Source organism: Mastomys coucha, unplaced genomic scaffold (assembly GCF_008632895.1).
Source record: "Mastomys coucha isolate ucsf_1 unplaced genomic scaffold, UCSF_Mcou_1 pScaffold18, whole genome shotgun sequence".
NCBI lineage: Eukaryota > Metazoa > Chordata > Mammalia > Rodentia > Muridae > Mastomys > Mastomys coucha.
In genome coordinates, this window is record NW_022196900.1 from 66,905,277 (window position 1) to 66,931,949 (window position 26,673).

Here is a 26,673-nt window from a genome sequence, read left to right on the forward strand (position 1 = left end):
ACAGAGACTCTTTCCAGGCCTCTCCAGAGGCTGAAGGACAAGACCCCAGCTCCAGAGGGTAGCAAGGGCTGTGTCACATGCTCACACACATAGCAGCGAGCCTTTGGTTCATAGGTGTTCCCTACTCTGTGTTTAGAAAGCTCTGTGTTCTGCATCAACTGCAGCCTTTCCAAAGCTCTGCCCAAGGGGACACACGCCTCGTGACAGAAACAACCAGGCTAGAGATTTCAGGAACAGAGCAAGCCTAGAGAATCCCTCAGTTAGCACCTCTCTCTAAGCAGGGAGAGAGGAGAGAGACTTGGTCACCAGAGTGGAGGGGGCTGGTCCTTAGATATGAATGTTGAGGTAAGTCTTTCTGGAACATTCTGGCCTCAGGACCCCTGAGCCTAGAAAAGCTGGTAGGGTCACCCAGGTCTGCTGAGAGATAGTTTTAGACATCCAGAGAGTGGCTAGGCCACTGCCTGCTTTTGTGACCATTAATGCTTACTGAGAAAGCATCATTTTCCATGTGTCTGTGGCTGTGATGGGACTCTGGGAGGGCAGTGTGTTCTCCTTCAGGGTGGCACCCCAGGTCCAGAGGACATATGGGCAGGTTGGTGGGCCTGTGTTGCTGCCTCTCTAATATGACCCCATCCCTACCCACACCCTTCCCCTAGGCTCAAACCCAAACCTTCATTGATGCTAACAACTTAGTTAACCTTGTGGTAACAGATTTATTTACATTGAATCCAGGCTCTTCCTCATTGTTCTGTTGTTACTTTGGCCAAGTCACTTTCGTCTCTGAAGTCCAATCTCTTTTTGTAAGCTAACGTGTATAAGTAGCCAGGTGCCTACCTAACCCAGTGCTCACTTCTCTGGTATCCACACATTGCCCTGCAGGGCTGTGTGTGTGTGTGTTGGGGGGGAGAAGTGGTCTTCTGGACACCTTGAAGAAAGGATTTGGTTCCAAGTCTTACTCGTCTCACAATTCATCATTTGACCCAGATGGCTGACAGCTTCTCCATGCCTCAGTTTCCACATCAGCCATCGAGAGGTTATCACTGCCTCCTCATCTGGTTTAGGAAATGCACAAAGCCTGGGAGCTGAATGGACAGGCGCTCTTGGAGAGCAGACACTGGACTCATGACCACAGTCTAGCTTTCTTTGTACCTGGAGGCAGCCCTGACTGGGGCACTGGAGCCAGCTGGGACCATCCCTTGTCCACTCTGACCCAGCACTCAGTTGCCTTCTGCCACACTCGGGCTGGGACCTTTGAAGTGACTATTCTTCTAACTAGAGTTCTAAAGCTCTCTTCACTCTCAGATTGGCTTCTTCTTCACACAGGCCTTCCCCACCCACCTCCCTGACAAAGGTCACCTTAGTTTGTCACATCAGGAGGCCAACTGTTTTCCTGACCATATTACCCTGACTGACCTTGTCTGCTGGCTGGATTGGTGTCTGTGTGGCCTCACTAGTGTGTGACCCGCAGAGAGCAGAGGCCACATGTATGCTGTTTCCCATGCTGTCTGTCAGCTAGGGGAATGCCCTGTCCCCTAAGACATTTAAGAAGTGTATAGTTAATGTGTGTGGGCACATGGCTTTCTCAGAGAGGGCACAGCATCCAAGAGCTGTGTAAATCGAAGCTGGGTGGGTTCTTGGAGCAGACTCCCGTCTCCTGGGAAATCCAGGGGAAGTAGCCCAGGCTTGGATGGCACAGCCTAAGCACGCCTGACCAGGTGCAGGTTGGAGCTCTCCTGCTCTTCCACAGTGGCCATCCAGAGCTGTGGGGTGGGTTATGGGGCTTGAGGAGACATCAGGAAGGCTGGCAATTCCACAGCTAGCTAGTGATTGGTTGCAGCTTAGACCTCCATAGGCCAAGGTTGTTCTGTGTGTTAAAAAGCCAGGTAAGAGAAATCTGTGTGGGTAGCCTCTCTCTGCCCAACTCCTATCCAAGGTCGAGTGATAAAAATAGAAATAGGAAGCCCCACAAGAGGCCGCCTCCTGTGTGGCTGTGGCTGGGTAGCGGGGCCTGACAGAGCAGGGGTGGGGTGGGAGGCTCTTAGACCATGGGAATGTTTGCTTTGCTTCCCCCAAGAACTGGCTGTGGCCATGTAAATCACCCGGAGGAGATCTAGAGGGTCCCAAATGCGTCTGTTGGTTTTTATAAAGAAAGAAAGACAAAGACAACAATCTTTGTGGTCTGCATAAAGTATTTTAATCATTAATGAACAAGAAAGAGCAAACCCCTGGAGCAGGCAGGAATTTAAGGGGAAACTAGTAAGGGCTGCCCATCCCCCTGCCACCTGGGCCCCCGCTGTGCAGAGCTGGTCCAGGCCTAGAAGCAGCAGGAGTGGGGGAGGGGCTGTCAAAGGATTTGAAGGGACCGGCAGAGTTCTACCCACTGTGGCCACACTGTCCATCCTTAGTAGCAAGCTGCTGAGCATGTATGAGGCAGGAGAATGCAACAGCAGAGAGTCCAGGGGGGTGGGGCTTTGGGCTCAGTGACTGTACATGCATGTATCTGTATGGATGTTGAGCTTTCAGCTGCTTAGAAAATGTCATTTGTCTACATGATTACATGTCTACTAATTGCATGTCTTCATGACTGTGGGGCTACATAATCTGAATAGGTATGGGGCATTCAAAGTGTGTTGGTGGGTATAGTTATATTTGGAGTTACGTATGTGGTTGGGAAAGCTCTAAGATGTAAAAATGTGGGAATGTAAGTGTGAGTTTTAGTGTGGTGTTGGAGAGTTTATATAGTTAGGTGTGTGCATTTCGGAGATGTGGTAGAAACATGTACCGTGTATTCACAAGAACCATTACCCATCTGCATCCATGGTACTCACATCCCAAACACCACCCCAGACACACTCCTTATCCAGTGATGCCCCTCCACCCCATATATGTGTAATACACATACTACATATATGCAGTATATACTACATAGACTGGAGGGAGATGTGTGTGTGTGTGTGTGTGTGTGTATCACATACTACAGAATGTGTGTATGTGTTTTGAGTGTGTTAGGCGTAAGTTTCAGGAGGTTGGTGTGGCTGTGGCATATGCCTATGTTTAGGGAGTGTCACAAGGCTGTAGAGTATGAGCATGTGCCTATTAGCTATGCATATGTACTTGGGCATGTGTGTGTTGGAGGGAGTTGGAGAGGATGTTTTCAGTGTGTACATGGGTAGTGAGTGGAGAAAATAAGCAGGGATGACTCAGCCTGTGACAAGATAGTAGGATGGTTAGCTTTGCCATGAACATGTTTGCTGTACATCGTGAGCATGTGTTAGGTCGCAGGGGTTGGTGCATGTGTGCTGCGTGTGCGCTGTGTATTTGACATGCACCATCCATGTATATTGGTAAGGGATTGTTGGGTGTGTATTGTGAGTGTATATTGAGTGTAAGGAGTTGGTGTATATTGGGTGTACTTGTGCACCTTTGGAGTATAAAAAGTTGGTGAGTATTCCTTGTTTGTATGTTGGTTGTAGAGGCTGGTGTGTGCATGCTGAGTGCTTATTGTATATGCGTTGGGTGTGGGAAAATATCGTGTGTGCATTCATTGTACATCTGCTGGGTATAGAAGGTTGGTCCCTTATGTGCTCAATGTGCATTGTTTGGTTGATGATATGTTGAATATAGTGTGTGTGTGTGTGTGTGTGTGTTGAGTAGGTGAGTAGGATTGGTCTAGGGCTCCAGTTCCTGCAAGAGAAGTCACGTTTCATGGCTGGCCTAGCTGGATTTTCATGTAGGAGCCTGTAATCCCACCCCATCCTCAAACTGAGGGCCACATGAGGATTTTAGCTGGCATGCAGGGATAGTTCTTGGAGGCATGAACAGACTTAGAGAATGGAGAGAGCTCAGATGTCAAACGTCTAGGCATAGTCACTATAGAAGCCTGACGAGAGAGTGAGCATCCAAGAAGTCAGGCTTAACATGGGAAGAGCAGAGAGAGAGCTGGTCCCTAGATCTCAAGGAAGCCCTGGCAGGGTGGAGGGGTGTAACCAAAAGCACTCTGTGAAGCAAGCTCTTGTCTAGTTCTGTTCAAGCAGCTGTGCTCTGGGATGCTGTCCATAACGACTGACCTGGCATCTTCCCGGCAGCCTAGGGAAAGGTCGAGACAGAGACAGTCATCCCACTGACAAGAGGGCATGAGTCTGGAAGGACTCTTCCTTCTGTGGACTTAAGTTCCATTTGATCCAGTGGCGGCTGGGGCACCCTCAGCCTGCTTCTTCAGCAAGAGACTTCCAGCTGGGCATAGGTTGTGGAGTGTGGATGGGCTACCACAAGTCCCAAGATGATGGCTCCTCGCTTCCCCAGGGCCTCGAACTACGAGCAGCAGATGACTCTGTCCCTTTATATAAATAACATAGCTGTGAGAAATTTCTCAGAGCAGTAGAAGAGGACTCCAGTTACGTGGAGGACACCATCATCTGGCCCATTTCTGCCATACAAGAGAACTTGACAGGCTATCAGCAGGACACTCCGCAGAGAAGAGCTTCCATCCCAGTTTGCCCTCATCTTGGATGAGGTTATTCGCCTCCCTGTCCCTCAGGTTCCCACTGGGGTTGTTGAAAAGATTATTATGAATAATTAGGATTGTTAAGTGTAGTATTATAAACATAAAATCTCCCAGGATTCCACGGTACACCATGTTCGTTCTTTTTCACAGCAGTATTACACTCCCTTATGTGAGTTGGGATAAATTTTACCAAGTTAACTATTGGACTAGTCTTCTGCTATTTGTATTTTATAACCAGAACGTCCATTAACTATCTTATTGCATAAAACTTTGATCTCCAGGCCTACAGTGGAGAGGTCAGAGGACAATTTGAGCCTGTCCCTCTGAGTCTCTGTTCTTCCATGCTCAGTTAGAACGCTGGAGTCAGAGTTTCCCTGGCTGCTGCAAAGCCAATTCCAGGATGCTCATGCCTGAGCTCCTTCTGGTGTCATTAGCCTGGGGCATCATTGTCCATGATTTGCAGTGATGGATCCTGAACCACAGCCTTTACTCCCTGTGAGAGAATATTCCTTTTTTTTTTATTTTACCCATTAGAGCATGCTTGCCTGTAAGGAATCTAACTCCTTTTGGGATTAAATCAAATCCAGATCCCTCAGGATTGGCAGGAGAGAGAGGAAACCCCCAAGCTGGGCTCAATCTAATGGCTCTAACCGGCTGGGAGAGGCACACCTCTTCACAGGGTCATCTGCAGCTTGAGGCTTGACCTCAAGAGGTTCTCCTTTCTCGGAGTTTTGACAGGCTGAGCTGTGCTGTGTCCCTTGCGCCCCGAGATCCACTCTGCCAGTTATTAGATAGCTGAAATGAGCGGATGACAGCTTTGTGGCTGCTTGTCTGCAGCGTGGGCACAATGACAGCCATGGCCTGTGGAGCCATGGGAAGAGGATGCTTCTGCTGGAGAGGCTTCGGTTTGGCCCCAGGTGCGGTCAGGATTGCACATGTGGCTTTTTTTTTTTTTGGCACCTCTGCAGTCACAGATCCAGGAAGGGACTCAGACCTGGGCCGTAGTAACAAGCTCACAGCTCAGCGACCAAGAGACAGACAGTGGGCTTTTGAATGGACAGAGGCTTGAGTGGCGTTTCTCTGAGCAATTATAGAGAAAAAGATGTTTAACGTCATTAACCAGGAAAAGGGACATGGCTATGAGAAGAGGCTTGACTATGCTTAACAGCAGTAACCAAAACCACGGTGCTCATACAAGGGTCAGGAGGTGTGGAGACCCTGGAACCATCCCACAGTGGTGGTGCTCTGGCCTTAGAAAACTATCTGCAGTTCTTCAAGCTAACACACAGTTGTCGTCTGTGTGGACTTCCATTCCAGTCTGGAAGATAGTAAAGGGAGGATGAACATCCACACCAAAACCCATATGTGAATATTCGTGGCCTCACTGATCATAGCCAAAATCTAAAGAAGAGCCTATGTATCCACCAGTAGATGGACAGATGGACTCTTACCTCTACACAACAGAATACTTCTGTTTTGTTGCTGCTGTTGTTAATGTATTAATTTATTTGTGTGTGATGTCATGGCAGGACATGAGTGCCACAGAGCAGGCGGGGATATCAGATACAGCCTTTGGTAGTTAAGTCCTCTCCTCCACTTAAACATGGGTTCCAGGAATTGAACTCAAGTTGCATGGCTTGCACAGCAAGCAGCTCTACCCACTGACCCCTTACAGGCCTTCAGAGAACATTAGCACGCCCTAAAAATGACTGAAGTGCCGTCTACACTAACAACACAGCACAGAGGAATCTTAGAAACACAAGGCTAAGCAAAGGAAGCAAGGCATAAAACCTACATGCTGTGTGACTCAACTTACATGTCAACAAAGAAAAGAAAGGACCAATCTACAGGCATAGAGAGACTGCAGTTTCTGGGGACTCATGAGGGGAAGAAAGGAGGAGTGAGTGACAGCCAGTGGCACAGGGTTTCTTTGGGAGAAAGTGTTCTACAAACCAATGCGGTGATGGTTGCCCAGGCTTGAATATGCTTGACACCCACTGAATTATATGCTTTAAGTGGTGGGTTTTATGGTTGTGTGTGTTCCTTCTCTGCAGAGCTATTGAAAAGAGTTACTGAAGCCTCTGGATGACCACAGGGAAACACACCCAGCGTATCTGGCCTCAAGCTTGACCTTGGTGGCTCGGCTTCACAGGGCAGGGGCCAAGGGAGCTCAGCAGCTCTGAGATGTCGCAAGGGCTGCCCCTCAAGCTCAGGCCCAGGGCTGTGGCCACAACACAAGACAGAATGTCAGAGTGGCAGAAGCTTGGGTTCTGAAAGATCACTTGTGACAGTTTTATGTGGGGACCAGCGTGCACTGGATAGAGAGCACAGCCCTCCCCTCACAGGAGAGACTGGCTACAGTGACCTGAGCTCTTCCTGGGGGTGATGTGAAATGGCTGCCATGTGCCCTGGTGGTCTCCGATGATTGGCATGAGCAGAGAGGCACAGGCAGTACTCAGTCCTCGCCTACACCTGCGTCATCAGGTTTGCGTTCCGTGACTCAGTCCTCCCGGCAGCAGTGAACGCTGCTGTGTCAATTAGCAAGTGTGTCCTAAGATCGTGGCCTCACCGTCCTGCAGGTCCCCGCTGAAAGCTCTGCTGTGGAGAGGTTCTAGAGGTGCTGAGTGTGCTGTGGGAGCTTTGCCAAGTCAGCCTGGATAGTGGGAGGGGAGCAGGCTCACAGACGTGACTAATCACTGTGTCCTGCCTCAGAAGAACCCGTGCTGTAGAGGAATGGAGTCTAAGGCCAGAGCGCCATCTACCACTGTGACCATGACAGGAGGTACAGCCCTGACAGCATCCACTGCTACCTCTACTACCTGTCGCCCTTACCCAGATGGACGCTGTTGTTGGAGGAAGCCTGCAGTCTGAGTCCAGGGCTGGAAGGTTGGAGATGAGGTCAAGCTGTCTTAACCAATCTGACACTCAACCTGGAGCCTGTCTCTGTTGTTTGTATCTGCGGCATCCCCATCCCCATCCCCATCCCCATGCCTCAGACCCTCTGTGATTGTGAAAGCCAAGGGTCTTCCCCTTCCCCAGCAGCGGGATAAGACAAGAAGGTTGACTCTGACCGAGTGGTTTGTTGCCGTCAGCAGACCGTCTGGGAACACCTGCAGTATATCTGGTCCATTGCCAGGTCAAGACCAAGACTGCCCCATGTCTGACCTCTTCCTGAAGCAGTAGGAATGAGTACCGAGTCTGGAGGTTACTTGCTGAGTATGAGGCTGTGATGGAGGGAAGAAGCCTAGGGAAATCAGAGGTGGGGAACGGGGTGGCGATGAGCTGGAGTAGCCAGGTGACAGGCATTCTGAGAGGAGGATGGTGCTCCCACCATCAGGAGGAGGCACTGGCTGTGTGGAGCAGACCACCCACCCTTTACTGCTCCTGCCGCCCTGATCTTGTTTGAGTCCTTACACTAAATCTACTTCTGGGAGGGCCATGTCACCTCTGCTACAGGACAGGGGTCAGGTGACATGCTTAAAACCTGAGCCAGCAAGTGTCAGAGCTGGGACTTGAACTTGTCTTTTGATCCATAGCCCAGGCCCGAGCTAGGTGCCTCGGGAGTGTGCTCCAGTGTTTGAGGCTGATGGGTGTTGAGGGTGCACTTGCCCCTTCCCAGGGCTCTGCAGCTCAGTTTTCTTCTTCTGTCCTCCTTGTCTGTCACCACCGTTTAATTAAACCTGCCACTCTGTCTTCCTGATACCTCTGTCATCACTGGCCACCGTGTGTGAAACAGGATCTCAGTGAGCTCATCCTTGTGAGCAGGCATCTATGACCTTCTTTCAGTTCATCCAGGGAGTAGCCTACATACAGGTTCCCCAATATAGGCATGTAGCTGCCAACACGGTGGGCTTCATTCCAAGCCATTTGCCCACCACCTAATCGTCAGCTCCTCCTGGAAGTCACCACACCGTCCTCATGTTTTTATGAAAGAAACTTAGTGGAAGGCCCTATACCCCTGTCACATAGGAGTGAGTGTCCCATCCAGACATGGCTTAGACCTTCCTACCTACACAAGGAGAGTAGGCACTTGCTGTAACCCAAGGTTACATGCTGAACTAAGAGACAGGTCTAGAATTGCAACCTCAAACAATCCATAAAGGACTGCACTGATCACTCACTTTTTATAACAGAACGTAGTATGAAATGGGAGATGGTGAGAATAATGTTTGAAGAAAGTAGAGTATAGCAAGAAAAAGGTCACCCCTGATGGCACCACTCAGACTTGACCACTGTGATCATTTTGGAGGGTTTTCCAGGCCTTTCTCTGTCACATGATAAACACACTAAAGGGAGCCATGTTGAGCTTGCTTTTCCACAGTGTATTTTGGGCATCTAACCGTGCACAGTTGTCTGGGGGCTTGTGGGGCATGAATGAGTGAATGAATGAGGTAATGAATTCCAGTTGGCCCTACTACGCCACCAGCTAGCCAGACCTGGGGATCACCTAGATTGCCTTTCCTATTTCTCCAGGCACCCAGCTCCCTTTAAATACCTGCCTCACGCAGCCTTGGCCCTCAGTTTCTCTGTCTATGCTGAGGACTGTGGGCAGGAGTACTTCAGCAGTGTCCAGCACTGTCTCTTCACAAAAGCGCTGAGGTGTCGCATCCCTACCATTCTCACAATGGAGCAGGCATGCCGAAGGCCAGCGTTAGATGGTTTGTACCAATCACAGCCTTTGACAGGCACCAGAATCTGCTGAAGCCCGAGTTAGCCGGAGGGGCATCAGATCAGAATCCAGACATGGGTGACTCAAAGATCAATACTTCATCCACCAGGATGAACGTGTGGAAGCAGGAAGATCCCGCCCTGGGACCACAAGGGTACATATGCTGCCAGATCTAGGGGACAGAGAAAGCCTTGGTAAGCCTTTGGCCTGCTGAGGTGTCCCCACCTGTCACATGAGGGCCTTTGGAGGCCCAGCTAGACCTGACAGGTTCCCTGGGCTGAGGTAGACTTAGGAGGCTCAGGATTTTATCCCTAAAGGTACCTGCTGTGACATCCATCCCTATTGCTGCTGAACCCTGACACTTAAGGGTATTCCAGAAGAGGGAACTGTGTTGTGAAAGTGAAGTTAGGCTGCCCCTGTAGGCTAAGGAGCTGGACTAACAAACCCACAGCGGGCAGGAAGGGGGTGGTAGGCTATGCTCCTATTCTAAGCCTAAGATGGGTTTTTAACAATGACAACAGCAGCTGGCAGTCTACGAATCCTGGCCGTGGGGTAGATGCTGGGCATGAAAGGTAATGAGCAGAACAGAATTCAATAGATTCAGAATAGCAACAGGGACGCCAGCAGGAGAGTGGGGCGGGGCATATGGAGGCGAGAAGGCCTCCCTAGTCTGGATCCTGGACTATAGTTTCCTCCTGGATCGGGCTGAAGACTCCACTTTGCATCCCTGGCCTTGTTGGCAGTCTTAGGGTCCTGCCTGGGCCCAAGTGCTAAGCAGCAGTTTCTTTTCTTTGAACTCTGGGTACCCAGGTCACAGCTGAGCGGCTCAGTGCAGCGGCATCTTTCTCTTTTTGTCCTCCTCAGTGTTTGAAGCCAAAGCTAAATGTTTTAATTTCACATTATTCCTGACATAATGCTAATGAGTTCCAGCCGTCCCCTAAGTCGGGGTAGTAAGGCTCCACTGAGCCAGGCATCCAGGCAGCTGGCGTCCCAGAAAGTGCCTCGTGTCCCCGGAACTCAGAGGACCGTGGTACAGCAAGCGAGTGCTTCCTCTCAGGGACTTGCTTATCACATAGACCTAGTTCTTTGGTTTTCATAGCTGGTGCTTCGGTGTGGTGACAGATGTGTGTTGCTCTCTGGCCCTAGAGAGGAAGCACCCATGGGATAGTGGAAAACCCAGGCCTTTGTGGTACCCCAGACTGGGCTGGACTTCACTGCTGGAGATTTGTGGTTTTAGGAGTGCTTGCTCAGTATGGCCGTGACCACATTTTCTGGTGACTTAGTTACTGTTCTTACTCTAGTCATTTCTTTGCTGTGGTCTGTGTTTCCTCAATCCCCGTAATACTTTGTTTTTGATTCAGTGCATGGTAAGAGCCCTGGTGTTGAGCGTCCTTGGAAGTCTCATCTAAGAAAAGTGGTACTGTGGCCCCTCCATCTAGGAGAGTCTGAAGATCAGCCAAGCAGGGCATAGATAGGGCTGCTGAGCCTGATTGAGGGGTGCCATTGGTGCCAGTGATGGTCTTCCTTCTTGTCTCTGTTTCTCTGTATTACTTACATCAGAGCTCATTCTGAAGCCCATGGCTGGAATGTGTGGAGAATACATTTAACTTTTAAGTTCGCCACAGCACAGGCATCTGTGCCAGGGAGCCCATCCCCAGAAGCCCACAGAGCAGCACCTAGCAGTCTGCAGCATTCTCTCAATCGTGGGACGTGCAGGCTTACGTAGAACCAAAGGACTCTAGGCCTCTAACACCGACACCAGCTAAGCCAGGGTGCCCCATTTCTGGTCAAAGTCCACTTGTCCCCTGTCTATCTGATTGAGTATGTGCTGGTTCTGAAAATCTGTCTTCCCAATTGGTAAGGGACAGACTTCCTCGAGACACACAGAAACTACCAAAAGGGCAGTCAGGCTCAATAGAGAAATATCAGCACCTCTAGGGTGTGGCCTCCCCACCTGAGAGACCCTGCTTTGCCCTGGCCAGAGCACCGTTTGGGAGCTGGGAGTTTGGGGGACTTTGTTCTTTCTCCCTCAATCTCACTCCTGGACCTAACTTGGGAGACCATCACTGGACAAGCTACCTCCCCACTCTGCCCTGGAATGTGGCTCTAGATGAAAAAGGGAGGAGGACTCCTTGGGTCACCTTTGCTCCTTGTTTTCATTTAGTCCTTAACAGGTATTCACATACACCAGGAACCATCCTGGGCACTCTTATGTGGGTTAATGGCAGAAGCATCATTTGCATATTAACTTCATGACTCATGTATACAGTCTGCAGAGTTCTTTCCACTTGGTCTTGAGCTTGCTCAGAAGCCAAGAACTTGCCCCATCCACCCCTTCTGTCGAGTCATCTCCACTCTGTTGCCTTTAAATACTTGCAGTTCCCTCTGTTCCACACACCCCCACTCTAGATGAGAACTGAGGGAGACCTAGTAGGGAGAGGTACTTCCCAGGGCACCTGGCCTAGTGATGGACTTCGGTATGGCTATGTAACAGGATGTCACTATGGACATTGGAGAATGGGCCATAAGCAGAACCATTGACAGCATTGACTACTGTGAGCCGTAGAGCAGAGGCCTTGACTGACATGAGGACCTCCCTGCCTCATCCAGCTTACAGGCCCCTGGAGGAGCTGTGAGATGTGGACCTCCATCACTGGATACCTTCTCCACCTATCTCCTTGAACCACAGCCTGAACACACTGAGGCTCTGCCTTAGGCCTTTCAGTGCCTCTACTTAACCATCTGTCAAGGACAGAAGCCTACTCCTGCCTCTCCCAGGGTTTCTCTGATGCTGATGGGACCAGGGGAGAGGAGTGCTCAGCACACTGGGGCTCTGGCCATGAGGATGGTTCTCCTCAGCTCAGTTCCTATATAGTTGGACTTGCTGTGGCTAAATACACGGGCGATTGCTGCTGCTTTCTCCGTGTCCTTCGCTAGGTTGAAGGTGCCTACGGGGCTGTGGCCCTGGGCCCAGGTTGTCACAGTTCCTTCAGGCCACCTCTACTGGGCGCCCTTCATTGAGCACTGGCTTCCATCTGTGTTGCAAGTGTGATGATGTGAGGCTCCAGGGCCTCTCGCAAGGCACCAAGAAGGTGTGACGCATGAGCAGGGATGTCCACATCAGCACCGGTGGGAGGAGTTTCATGGCGGGCCAGCAGGAAAGATGCTTAGGAAAGGCCTCAGTATGAGCCAAGCCTAAGAGAACCAGAAGGACTGAAGAGTAAACCAAGGGCATTGTGGGACGGGTCAGCATGGGTGCAGGCTGAGGGCAATGACGTATGGACAGAGCAGGGTGGGAGAAGGGCATGGGAGGCCAGGAGGGAGGCCACTGTCTTGGGGTTTTCACAGGCTCTCTGCCCAACCCAAAGCCAGCCTGGTATAGCTACCCTGTGAAAATTAGGGATCAGGGTACCTAGCCTCTTCTCCATAAAGCTTCTGGGCTGCCTCTTAGAGGAAGATGCCTGGGGTCTAGACAAAGAGTACACTGGGGTCTAGACAAAGAGTACACTTGGGAGTACAAGCGTATCTATAGCCTTGGGACCCAAGTAGGTGTCTGGATGCTGGTGTGTCATCAGGGAAGCTTTGTGTCTAGGTGGCATGGCTTTCCTCCAGAGCACATGTACTGGCTATTCCGAGGCTAGCCTTATTCCACATGTGTGTCAGTTTCTGTGTGTTTTGTGTTCCACACAGGCTGTGTGTCAGTGAGTGTGTCTAGAGATGGTTAGAATTGGCATGTTTGTGCAGGTGGTAGTATCTGAGGCTTGTGTATCTGGGTGTGTGTACAAGCGTGTGTGTGTGTGTGTGTGTGTGTGTGTGTGGTGTCCTGAATGTCATGAGTTATAGGGTATGTGTGGGAGTGTGTGGAGCATGTGTGTAGAGCTTGTGTATGGGAGAACATATCTAGGTCTTGGTGTGTATGTATGAGTGTGCTGGTGACCTGGGTCTGTCTTTGACATACTGCTAGGGTGAGAGGAAAAGAGTCCATTTTAGGGTACATAGGTATGTGTGTCTGTGATTCTGCGTCTCTATCTGGTGGCCTGTTGTGCATGTGTTAGAGAAAAATCTAGTCCCCTGTCTCCCCTCTCCCAGAGCCCTGACCCCTAGCCAAGCCTCTCTTTATATCCCTGAAAGGCAGGGAGGGCATCTTGGTGCTTGCTGGCTGACAAACAAGTCCCTAGGCTTCCCTCAACTACTGGGAATAGAAACCTGTTTTGTTTGTGGACGAGGCTTTAGGCCCAAGGCGAGCCTGACCCAGAGTGGTCAATGTGGTCTTGGTAAGGAAAAGTTCAGGTACCATATCCTCAAAACCGCCTTCCCAGGACAGGCATGACTCCTTTGACCCCTCCTCCCCTGCCTTGCTCTGTGCCTGCCACTACCACAGTCTGCCAGCTTCTCTGGGTGATTTCAAGGACTCCTGGAACCTGGGTTAGCAAGAGGAGATTGCCACACTGGCCTGCCTGGCATAAGAGTGTGCCTCAAGGCACAAAGCTCAGCACAGGGGTGAACTCCAACCCCATCCTCAATGAGCTCAAGGACTCTCACCTGCTCTGGGCCTCCATCTCTACCTTTAGTAGAGTTGGGCACTCTGCCTATCTAATGGGATTGGAGAGACAGTGTTCAGGGCGTTTGGTCTGGTCACAGGTATGTAGCAAATGGGACAGCTGCCTCAGGGCAGAGTCCCCTACCGCATACAGCTGCCTACTTATTCTAGGTGCTCAAAATTGGACTAGACCCTCCTCCAGAAGCCTCGGAGTCTAGAGGCACAGTCCAGCCCAGTGTCCTTCAGCCCCACATCCACAAGCCTTCTATGTTTGTCCCTTCCCATCATGCCCTTGACCATTCCCCAGAGGACTGGCAAAGCCTGGGGCTCTGGAGAACCCTGTGAAAGCCACAAGGGAATCATAGGCTGGCACACTCGCTTGGGGCCAGCCTGAGTCTCTCCCAGGATGAGGGGCCAAGGAGTGGCCCTCAATTCCCAGACGGCTGGCCAAAGCTGGCCAAGCACAGCATTGTTTGACATCTTGGAGAAGAATCTGGCACCGCACATTTCTCCCATCTAAATCATTGTAAAGTAACTTAAAAGTTTGTACAAAAATGAGAAGTTGATCTCTGAATGGCCTGCCAGGCTATTGTAACTCAATATATTTTACCCTTAAACCAGAAATGTGTTTGTTTAGAAGCAAGTCACTGGCAAATGCCAAATCTGGAGGCATTTCCTCCCCTGCCCTGCCTCACGCCCCATTCCCCCAAACCTCTTCTTTATTCTCTGCATCCAGCTTCTTCATTAGGGCATGAGAAACTGGGCCTTCCTTCCTCTTGGGCCATGTGAGCTGCAGGGAGGAAACTTGACATTCATTAGGCACCAACTGTGTGCCAGGTCCTACTCTGGGTCTATCAATGTATTTCCTCCTCAGAGCTGTTTGTGATGGTCCCATTTAGAGAGGAGAAAAATGAGGACAGGAATGGGATATTATTTTGCCCAAATTCGTGGTCTTATGTGAGTTTCTGCATGGTGTCATCCTACACCTTATGTGTGAAACAGAGCCCCTGATTCTTCTCCAGGGGCCAGAGGGAGAGACATCATCACCAGAGCTAACTGTGTCTGCCACCCTGAAGGTTCTCCTGCATGATCTCAGCCCTGATCCATGAGCGAAGGCTCAGAGGGCAACTTTGGAGAACCTAGCCAGTCTTGCAGATTTTAAGCCTAACCCAGGGCCTGAGAGGTCCTGGGCTTTGACTAACCCCCCTCCCCATTCAGAACTGGAAGGGTCTTTGGGCTGGGCCTGGGGAGAGATGCTACCCCCTCCCTGGCTCCAGCAATGGCTCCCCTGTCTTTCATCTCCTGCCCTCCGTACTGTGAGCTGCACGCAGCAGTAATGGATTGCAGTGGACTTTTTTCAATTAGGCTGATTTTCCCCTGCCTGTTACTATAAAACTCCAGATGGTCCGGGGCTTCACGGTTCCCGGGGTATTTTCCCCCATTATTTTAATCTTCTTTCGTAACGCGCCCCACATGTGGGAACAGGGCCTTTCGAGGCTCTGCACTCTGTGGATCAGCCCTGCTGTCCTCTCCACCAGGCTGGCCGGGTTTCCCTTTCTGTGTGGCAGCACCACAGAGAACCGTTCCCACCATCGGCCCTGGCCTGGATTTGTGGAGAATCAGAACCCATGTTGGGCCCAGTTTGAAATCACAGGAGTAATGGCCTGGTTTAGGTGTTCTGTGAGTACCCTGAGGCACCGGGCTAAGAGTTTAGGGTTGTGCAGCCATATCAGTCAGACTCCAGGCCAGCTCTGATTGGCTGTGTGAGTGTGTTGACATCATCCTTCTGAACCTCACTTCTGTCATCTGCAGAATGAGGCTGGGAAGTCACTTCCCCAGCAGGGTATATTGCCTTGATTCAGTGAAATGTACACAGCACTAGCAGTGGTAGGTATGTGAAGGGCATCACTAGACACCTGATAGTTTGAGTTCATACCACTCTCTCTTAGGATGTATTTCAGTGTTGATAACCACCTATCTTGACATGTTTTGAGACTATTAGACACTCTAGGTAGTTTTTCCCCCAAAGTCACCTTATTTCCATGTGGCTATTTGTTTCAGGCTAGATGAACCAGGAGTCTATCTGGTTAGTTGAACAGTGTGTTTAAATTTACCCTGAGCAAGAGGTGTCCATGGAACTGTCTGGAGACCATTGATAGCATCAAAACCAGGCCCACAGGATGCTACATGCAAGCTTTGGTTCACAAACAGTACCCTCCCCATGTGCCCAGGAGATGTCTGGGCTCTGGACAGGTAAAATGAACTCACCTAAGAGATGGACTGGTACCACACTGTTCAAGGTGCTGGAGCACAGTGGTGTGTGATGAGTCTGTCAAGGATTACCAGAACCAGATCATACTGGCCAGAATGCAGGGTAAAAATGTATGTACAATAAAGTGCGAGAGATCCAAGCCTAGTTGTAGCAACGAGGGATAAGGACATTCTTATCTAGGTGCTAAGTCCTCATTCTGGATGCTATGTGGGAGTAAGCTTGGAAGAGGCAAGCAGCTCTTTTGGTACCCAGGTGAGTCATGCTGCAATGGGTAGAGAAAGCATGAAGAGGTGTTGGAGAGATGGCACCTCCGAGGGATGCTGAGGTTAAGGAGAAGGGAGCAGGTTCCTAGCTTAGCCTCTGGGTAGAAGGTGGTCCTATCAGCAGAAGCCATGCTGGAGCACCCCAGTGAGGAGTCTGGTGGCATATTATCTATGGCAGTAATAGTACAAGAGTGTTCTGTAAAGTTTTTCAGGATCAGAAGTGCCAGAGCTCACTTGCTCTGCTATGTGTGTGATCAGAAGCAGACCCCAGCTCCAGTTTCTGCTTTCCATGATGATGGCTCATTGGTTCTCTAGAGCCCCTGTGCCCCTGCAGCTTGAACTGTCAGTGCTTGTGCCTGCTCTCTCCCTGAGATGAGTTTCTTGGCACCTCATTTGTCAAAACCCAGGCCTCGGGGCTCAGCCCTCAGGAAGGCCATGGTAAGTAATCCCCAGTCCTGCAACTGGAAGGCCCCACATTTCACCCCTTAGACATCTCTGCATCATTTGGGCCTTTGTGTTGGAAGATTGAGTATGATGAGGGGGTTAGCCAGGTATGGGCCACAGGGGGTGAGGGAATAAAGAGAAAAGGGTAGGGTGAAGTAGGTGGACACAGACAGACAGACAGATGCACATGTACATGTGCACAAACAGTTCTATTATAGGTGTAGCAGGCCAGAGACTGCCTCAGGCCAACTGCCACTTCACCTGCTCTAGGACCTTAAGCAGCAGCAACAGTGACAAGATCAGAACTTGCCGTATGTTATTTCACTTAGGACTCCCATCCAGTAAGGTTAGTGCCATTCCCCTAGTTTACAGATAAACCGAGACTCACCGAGGAACTTGCCTGGGATCACTCAGGGAGTGAGCGGCCAATAGTTGCCGGGATAGTCTGTAGCAGAGGCCATATCTGTAATCACTGAGGCTCTGTGCCACTGAGCCTCAGCCCCTCGTCTGGATGGGCAGAGTTATACATACCCAGAAGGCCATGGGGACAGCACGCTGCGGCAGCACCAGGCCCATTGGAGCCAGGCACAACACGTTCTGACCGTACGGTCACTCCCAGCATCTTCTCCATCTCTGACCTCATCTGACAGGCCACTCCTAGGACACAAACCCTTCCACCACAGTCGCAAGTGGGGTTGGGAAGGCTCTCCTAGGAGGTGATGCCTAAGCAACAGAGGCGTGTATTTGCTAAGGGGGAAAGGAAGGAAAGGCCCTCCAAGGCCTCGTGAATGTATTAAGAAAAGGCCTTCCGGATGGAGAGACTACTGGCAAATTCTGAGTCATCTCTCCACAGCCGGTGTGTGGGCTGTATGGGGTGGGAGAGACATTTGGGGCCATCCTGGAAGACATAGATCCTGGATCTCTGAAAAACGTATACATTAAATTGTCAGAGTGGGAAGGGAGGACATCCCAGGAGAGACACAGTCTGAACAGAGGCAGGGATGGGGAAACAGGTGTTCTGACGCCCAGACAAGGATCCATAGATTCCTGGCGGGAGCGATCCCCAGAGCCTGACAGACTCTTGCAAAGTCAGAGAAATCACGCAGCTGGGAGTTATTGGTCTCTTCCAACAGCCTTTCCCCTAAACCAGTCAGAAAGCAACTGAAGGCCAAAGTGAATGCTGAGAAAAGCCCTGTTTCTGCCCAGGGCCCTTCATCACATAGGGGTGGACTTGGCACAAGGCCATTGGTAGTGAGCAGGGAGACACTGGCCACTCACTGTTCCGCAACAGCCCCCATAACTAGAGACCCAGGTTGACCCCAGCAGCGGCATGTACTGTGACCCACTTGGTATCTAAGGGGCCATTGTCTCTGACCCTTGTCCTCGTGGCTGTACAGGAAGTTCTGCCATGGCTTCTGCTCTTGATGGGCCTCAGTGGTCCTCTGTAACTGCAGCAACTGCCTTCTCTCTGCCTCTTCTCCAAGTCCCACTTGCCACTAGCAGCTAAAAGGTGGCTTCTTACATGTATACCTGGCACTGTCCCTATTCCCCACATTCCTTCTGATTCTCATAATTCATATATGACTCTAGCCCTCTAGTTCCCAGGGGGTGTGTCTGGCCCTGCCCCCTACCTCCACTTGCAGAGTACATCTGATCCGCCCTTCCATGACCTCCACTGTCCCTAGTGTGAACTGTAAACTTGCCAGCCTGTCATCTGAGCTGCAGGACAGCCTAACTCTGACTCCCTACATGATCCTCCCCCAGTAGAGGGGACCTGTGTCCTTTTCACGTGCTGGATCCTCAGTCTACCCTTTGTGGCCCACTGTAGACTGAGCTATGCTGTCATGGTAATGGGTTCCCAGGTGCATCAGTGGGATGAGTGAAGACATGGGTGCTGGTATGTGCAGGTACTGTGTCTTCCACACCCCTTCGCATTTCTCCATGCTTGGGACAGTCCTCACTCACTCTGAGGCATCTCATGTATGGTTCCCAGGCTGTCCGAAAGGATCAGTCTGTGCTTCCATAGCTTACAGCTCTCTTGCTCTGTCAGTTTGGCTGTGATGTTGTCTGATGACATGTATATCTCCTGTGCGATTTTGTCCTCCTAGAGGGCAGTCAGTACCCATGTCTGAGTTCTCTTGACATCCTGGTTAAACCCAGCCTAGGCTGGAGCTGCCCCATCCAAATGAATATCCCCACACTAGAAATTACCAGGCACACAGAGTCTCCCTAGATTAAAGTGCCTACTGCTATAGGGATAAGGACAGAAGCCAGATGGACTACAGGATCTTAACTCTGACCCAAACTTGCTATTGGGTACTGCACCTTTAGAGTTGCAAAGGCATTAAGGAATAGATGGCAGCTCAGAGGAGAGAGAGACAACAGAACCTTCAGCAACTTCCTTCCCTTGAGGGGGAGCCTAGAGGAGGGGATAGAAGAGCCGTTTGGAGCCCTAGCCCCCAGAAAACATTGCCCTCTTTGTCCCCAGCTGCTTTCTATATAGCACAGGGGGACCTAGTGTAGAGGATTGGAGTCACACAGTTATAACCTGGGTTAGGTGCTTATGGCTAGAATATCAGCCCTGTACTAGTAGGAGGAAGCCAGTGGCTCCATCACTCTACCTAGGCTTTGACATCGCATTTGGCTTATACCTTGTCTTTGCTGTGTCATATGACCTTGTTTGAGCAGGTCACTTTACTTTACCAATCTTTTTGAAACAAGGACATTAATGTCACATGCTTCAGAGGTTTGTAACTAAAACCCAGCACCATGCTGGAGCAGCAGGTTACAGCTGCTGTGGACCCCCACCACACCCTGAAGTACACAGAGCTGGAGGGCTGGCTGGCATGGGCTGGCAGTAGATGACACCACACACCAAAAGCTGGAGTCTGCTCCTTCACTCACCCAGCCAGCAAGCCTCTGAGTTGGCCTTTGAAGGCTGAGCAGGAAGTTGTCGGATGGGCAGGAGAGACATCCTTCCTTGCTGAGGGACACGCGTAAACAGAAGCTAAAAACTGCCTTCTGCTAGAGGAGGCCAGGCAGGCAGGAGGGAGAATGCCACAGGAATAGAATGCTAGGTGGCAGGCCTGTGAGGAGGGGGCCGCTGGATTCTACTGGTGTGTCGGGACTCCAGGGCAGCGGTGTGGAGACCAGGGCAGGAGGCAGGGAGGACATACATAAGCCAAAGGCATGGAAGAGAGGTCCAGGCTCAGCAGAGACTGCAGGGACACAGAGTTGAGGCCATGGAGGATGGGCAGAGGCCACATATTCTTCTTCCTGTCCTATGACTCATTTCTTCACACACTCACTGCCAGGAACCTAACAGCCATACTGTGACTACTACTTGTCCAGTGCCTAGCAAGCAGCCTACCAGATGGTGGGCATAGGACAGCTCAGTGACATGTGACCCTTTGACACTTCAGTGTACATATGTGGTTACTGACCAGTCTCACAACAGTTATCAAGGATGGCGCCCTTTGCCATTCATTGCCCACCTTGTACGTCCCTCATGGAGAGCCACAGCCTCACCTTTGGAGAGGTACAGATACATCAAGGGCTCAGGGCATGCCAGAGCCTGTCAGGAATGGAGCCTGTCCAGTCTAGGCTGGGCTCCCACTTTCTGGGGTTCTATGCTCAGACATGGCTTGCCTTGGAGTTGCTAACTTAGGGTGCACAACTGGCACATGTATGGGTTGTTACACCCAAGGTCAAAAGCAGAGAGGTCCTCTTGTCCCACCCTAGCAGTTTCTAAGTCTGGCTACATTTTTATTCATGAACACTTCTCAGGAGCCATGTTCCCAGGGGCTTAGGGAGGACAGCAGGTAGTTTGGGCTGGGCCAGGTATACGAAGAGGTGCTGTTTCTAGGTGGGTGGGCCCTCGGGGCTGAGGGCGCCCCTCATCAGCCTCTCCTGCAGTTCGAAGGCTGCAGTAAAGCCTTTTCCCGTCTGGAGAACCTGAAGATCCACCTGCGGAGCCACACAGGCGAGAAACCGTACCTGTGCCAGCACCCAGGCTGCCAGAAGGCCTTCAGCAACTCCAGCGACCGTGCCAAGCACCAACGCACCCACCTCGACACGGTAGGTAGGCCTGAATGTGGAGGCCGGGAGGCCGGGGTGGAACAGGGCTGCCTACAGACCCTGCTCTCCAGGCAGAGTCTCTTCCTGGGCCCGCAGGCTGCGGCGTCACACAGGGCAGGAGTGGGTGGGCCGTGTTCTTTGTAGTGTAGGATAATTACTGGGCTCCCTTTCCACTAAGTAGATAGATTTTCCCCATCATCCTCCAGTTGTAGCAAACATAACTTGGGTATGGCCATATGTCCTCAGTGAGGATGTAAGATGGTCAGACCAAGCTTCACAAGGGCCTCCAGTTGAGACTGCCCTACTTGGCCCATGGGGACCAGCCCAGACCCCAGGGCCTTTATGGGAAAGTGGATGTTCTCCCTCCCTCCCACATACTTTCTTTGGCAGGCCACTTCCTCACTTGGGAACAACATAGGCTCTCTAAGGCTCTCTTTCTCTCTTAAGGAGCTATAGTTGGTAACACGAGGTCCAGCATCTTGCCACAGCAGCCTGACCATCCAGTGTTGTGACTCTTCCCACCTCCCTGCCCTTGCTTGTATGCCAGGTAGCAGAGACCCACAGCTCTGTCCCAGGTCGCTCCACGCTTCCCCTGTGCAAGTAACATCAGCAGTTAACAGCACTTTCAGGATATCCCCATACTGCTACCAAGGTCCCTGACCCATGTGACACAGGAGAAAAGTGGGCTCAGGGGTCCTGTGCATGCTCACGATTGCATGGCTGACTATGGCAGAGGTGACAGACTCAGTCTTCATGCCAGTCTCCCAGGGAAAGTGGCATGTGTCTTGGGGGGATCCCAACCTTGTGTGCAGTTCAAGGCTGGAGTCTGCTGGAAGAACCCACGTTTGGACTTCAGAGCAGTTCTCTGCTGTGCCGCATATGTTTGGGGAGCTGGGATAGGGCTAGGCTCCACTCGATAGATAAACCTATCCCATCCAGTACACGGATGAGGGAATGGGGGCCCGAGAGGCTAACTGACCAGTTTACACAAATTGGAAGCCGTAAAGCGGTAGAAGTCAAAAAGTGAGAGGAAAAAAAAATCACAGGAAACTTTGGAGCCAGGCCAGACTCTGGACTGTGCCCCCTCTCTCTTCCAGCCCCATAGTGTCACACACCTGCCCCAGTTCAGGTGAAGCTGAGACCCAAATCAGATCATTTCTGTGTTAGTGGCAGGCAAGATACATGGTTATCTGACTCCAAGCACGGGGCTTCTTTGCTGGAAAAGCTTGAAGGGCTGTCTCTAAAAAGAAGGGACAGAATGACAAGGAATAGTCCTTGTCCCCAACTCAAACTCAACTTCGCTCTTTTTAGAAACTACACTGTCAGTAGTACACTTGAGACCTGAAGTGATCTGTGGCTCTTCCAAGCCCCTCCTCTCCGTCACCTCAGCCTTGGGGTCCTTGGCATGCACTTGCCCTTGAGAGATGCTGTTTATTACTGCAGCACCCCTAGATTTGTCTTGAAGCCATAAAGTGTCCAACAGTGAACCTCTGCCCAGGCCTGGGACGTGTCCCCATAGCCTCTCTAGTTTCCTGTTCCTTTCTCATTCCTACCCTTACGGTATTTCCCAGCCCTGAGGGCTAGGCCAGGTTAGATTCACACAAGCCCACAGGGTTACTCTAAGCCTTCATCTATCTAAGAAATCTCTGACAGGTCTGGGGGCCCCGAACCCCACTCACACCCAGCTCTTTGCCCAGACAGCATGGGCAGGCAGTTCCTGTGTTGTTAGACCATGTCCTAGCATGCACCCCTCAAGTCGGCTGCGGGTCAGGCTTACACACAGGACCTTTCACAGAGACCCAGCCTCAGTCCCAGCATCAGAGAGCACAGGGCCCATGGCAGGGAGGCAGTTCTCTGATTTTGGCTCTGCCACTTGTCAGAAAGCTTACCTCCTGTACACCAGTTTTCTCAGTGGTAAGAATAGAGGGTATATAGTTGAGGTGACCAATAAGAGGCCTGCATGCAAACCAGGTAGCCCTTTCTATCCTAGTTTGTTACATCAGCCACACCAGTGTGGGATTGGCCCTGGCAGCCACTGTTCCAGTGTGGGCCTCAGTTTCCACTGTTCCAGTCAGCAGGATGGGGCCTCTGTTTATTTGATTGGACTGTTTGGAGGCTCTGAGAGAAGGTAGTCCCCTAACAGAGAGGCACACATACCCGCTGGCTATGACATCTTCTGAACTGGGACAATTCTCATGGGTGGGTGTGGGACTCAGAGGGAACCATGAGTGGCCAGTGCTCAGCAGTGCTGCACCCAGGAAGCCTTCAGAGACAGAATGTCTTTTCTATCCAGCTCACAGAGCTTCGTACAGATAAGGCAGAGTAGCCTTGTTGACGGGAATAACACAGCCCCAGCCTTAGAGCTTGTATGGGGATTCCGGGCCTAGGGTTTGGCTGGTAGCTTGGGATAGCCACGGGGTTTCCTGAGGGCTCAAGGGAGCTGGGCCGGAGGAATGTTCGATACACGTCAAGCCCTGGAAAAACAAACACAAAGATGGGCCTTGCTGCCCTGTTTCCAAGCGAGTGTGCCTGCCACACAGAGCTGTTTGTTTTTTGACCACAGCGTGTGGATTTGTATCAGCATTCCCAAGGGATAAGGCCTGGGGCCAACCAGCTCAGGGGCAGGGCAGGGCTCATGGGAGAGAGTGTTCTGGGGTTGGGTAAGGTTCCACAGGGGTGGGGTGGGGGGGTGGTAAGTGTGAGTGAGTTAGTGGAGGTTGGGTCTCATGTGAGGGGCTGTGTGAGTGTGGGGGGGACTTGAATACTGAAGCAGGTGGTGGGCAGTCTCAGGCAGGCCTCCCTCTCCCTCCCCTGCCTTCCTGTTGGCCTAGTCAGCTTCTCACCACTCTCTCTCTCTTTTTGTTGTTCTCCATTCTTTAACCTGGCAATCTCCGTGGCAGCTCCAAGGTATGGTTATGGTCATCTCTTTCTGCTTCTCCCCACCTGGACAGTGGGTGCCTCTCCCAGCGCTCCTGCCTCTGGCAGGGGCAGAATTGCTTTGAGGCTCATGGGTGGCTCCATTTGGTATGTGTGACTGGACATGACAGTCCCTGGGGCTTACTCTGAGAGGTACCATTTCCTAAACACACACACACACACACACACACACACACTCACATGAGTGCGTGCGACCACAGACTTCTATCCTCTGCAGTTCCAGGAGGCAGTCCTGAGGGCTATGAAAGCACTCAGTGTGCTTCAAATAGGAAGCCCTGTGAAGTTCGTGCCTCAGTAGTATCCGAGAGGTCTCAGAAAGACCCTGAGCTGTGAGATGCATGTAGGGCCATAAGTTGCCCTTCGCTGGTCTTCTGGGACCTGAGCAAGATTAGATGGGTCCCTCACTGATACCGCAGAGGGACAGCGTGGCCTGTGGGAATCTCAGGTCAATCCAGAAGACAGGATCTGAGCAAGGGTAAAGAGGAGGTGATGTGGGTTGGGTGGGGTAGGAAGGAGCAGCATTGTGGGATATGAGGGAGGACAATGGTAGGAGGGAACCCCAGCCCGTGCCAGAGCTGACCTACATCCTGACTATCAGAGGTCTGTGGAGGGGTGTACAGAAGCAGGACCCTGGCTACACTGTGGCAAGAGCTCTGGGACTTTGCATGGAAAGAGATTAGGGTCTGGGAGATGGGAGAACCTGAGGCAGGAGTCTAAACAGAAGCAAGGGGATGCCTTGAAGTCCCCTGTTGGTGGGAATGGTCATAGAAAATGGGTTTGGCCCATGCAGACAGCACAGCCTTCGCCCCTGGACCCCAGCTTATGCTCTTTGAGGTCAGTTCCCTCCATCCTCCCAGTTATTGGAAGGAAGACCTTGCTTGCTGTGGCTCATATCACTTGGACCTGCCTAACAGCAGTCACCCAGGCTGGCCCTGGGCCATCCCCTCTTCCTCTCTTCATTCTCCTGCCCAGGACAGCCTCTTGTGTACCCCTGATCCACATACTGCTTCGGTGCAGCTGTGCTAATGATGGCATTTTCATCACAGCCAGTGTGAGCTAGGAAGACCTATAGGTTCAGCCAGCCCCCTTTTGCAGACAGGAAGCAACTGGCCTGGACTCCTAACATGGTGGCAGAACAGGGACCTGGCACTCTCCTCCCCCAGACCAGGTGACCTCCCCTTGTCTGTAGCCTTCAGACTGCAGCCTGCCCCTTACCTCCTCACCCTTCCCATGGCAGACCACATAAGGGACCTTCACCTTCAACCATGGTCGCTTACATATCCCTCATTCCCCTCTGATGTTACAGAAGCCATATGCTTGTCAGATCCCTGGCTGTTCCAAGCGCTACACGGACCCCAGCTCCCTCCGCAAGCACGTGAAGGCCCACTCAGCCAAAGAGCAGCAGGTGCGTAAGAAGGTAGGTGGTCACAAGCCCAGCCCCATCTCTGCAGAAACCTCTAATCCCAGCCACTTGTCCAAGTATCCCATGTCTGTGTGCACAGCACTCTCTACATACAAGTAAATGCCCACTGCTCTTCCATCTGCCCATGTCTGCCTCCTACCCAGTATACCAGCCCACAACCCTACCTTTATCACCCCAAGTTGATAGACATTCACCCACCAACAGACTGGCACCCTTAGCCATGGCACTGATACCCAGCCCTGGGCTAGGCATCGCAGGTATAAAACAAAAGACGTGGTACCCATTTCCAGTGATGTGAGGCAGACAAGAGGAGGCTCCTTGCCATGAGATAATGATAGCAGGGAGGTCATCTCTGGCACAGATAAGGGACCTTGGCTCATCCGTATGAGAACAGAAAGGTCCCAGGAAAAGCACCAGGAACCATGAAGAATAGGGGTATGACCTCTGGTCCCACCTGCAAAGTCTTCCACAGCTAGCTTGGTGGCCCTTATGCCTGTGTTTCCTGCTCCTCAGTTGCTGGCTGGGCCATAGGTGCTGGTGAGGACTGAGTGACAGGACACAGATTCACAAACGTTGAAGGGGTGGGGACTGCCATGCCCTTGGAGTACAGGCAGCTGAGACAGGTAAGAAATGTGTGTCTGGAATGACCACGGCACATGCAGAACCAGTGCATTCTATACGTAGATGGGCAGTCCCACATGCTGGATACACTGCCTAAGGTTTGAGTTGTGTCCCAAGGACATTTAATGCCATCTTGAGACCAAAACAAAACAAAACAAAAGGACATAGCCTTGAGATGCCTTTGGGGCTGTGTGGAGAAGGGGCATGTTAGAGTGAAATGGAAAACAAGAGCTCTGCCCTGGGAGCAAGGGAACAAGTGGAAATGCCCCAGGAGAAAATGATGGAGACCTGGGCTGGGAAGCCCAGGGTGGGCATCAGGACCCCAGGAGACACATCGGATGGTGGTTCATTTCACTAGAACCAAAAACCTAGGAGAATGTTTGCCTGAGAAATAAGCTGCCAGGGCCTCCAGGTCATAAAGTAAGGCAGGCCAGCAACCATGGAGCAGCAGCAGATCATCCTGGCCTGCAGCACTCAGTGTCCAGGGGCCCAGGGAGTCACATTTGCTCAAGTATCAGAGGCTGTGAGAGTGAAGGGACGGACAGGTGGGATCCAAACTGGGACCACCAACAAGATGGAAGATGTGAGGAGGGCAAGCCCGTTCACTTGGTTAAGCAATGTGAGCAGCGAGCACTGTGGACAACGCACGTGACCATGGACATTGCAGAAAATAAAACAGCAAAGATGTATGCAGGCAGGGGGAGCAGGTAACTTCTGTCCCATGAACGGGCAGATAGAGATGGTACTGGGAGCACACCAACCCCATGATGGAGATGGATAGGATCGCAGGGCCAGGGGTCTCCATCCTGGAAGCACTGGGGACCCATTTGAAAGGTGGAACAGAAAGGTGGAGCACATGCCTTTAATCCCAGCACTTAGGAGGCAGAGGCAGGCAGATTTCTGAGTTCGAGGCTAGCCTGGTC

General features: G+C 51.5%; 1 protein-coding gene across 7 annotated transcripts in view; it reads left to right on the forward strand.

The window, feature by feature from the left end:
- Nucleotides 1-26,673, forward strand: part of Glis1 (GLIS family zinc finger 1) — a 193,762-nt gene that overhangs the window by 152,842 nt on the left and 14,247 nt on the right. For 6 of the 7 annotated variants that reach the window (XR_004120964.1, XM_031378087.1, XM_031378090.1 and 3 more), the window contains 2 exons: nt 20,608-20,769; nt 25,013-25,123. Coding sequence is in view for 6 of the 7 variants with exons in the window: in XM_031378087.1 (XP_031233947.1) it covers nt 20,608-20,769; nt 25,013-25,123 (273 nt within the window). In the remaining variant the exon portion in view is untranslated. The remainder of the gene's footprint in view (nt 1-20,607; nt 20,770-25,012; nt 25,124-26,673) is intronic. The other variant, XM_031378089.1, reaches the window with a different exon arrangement.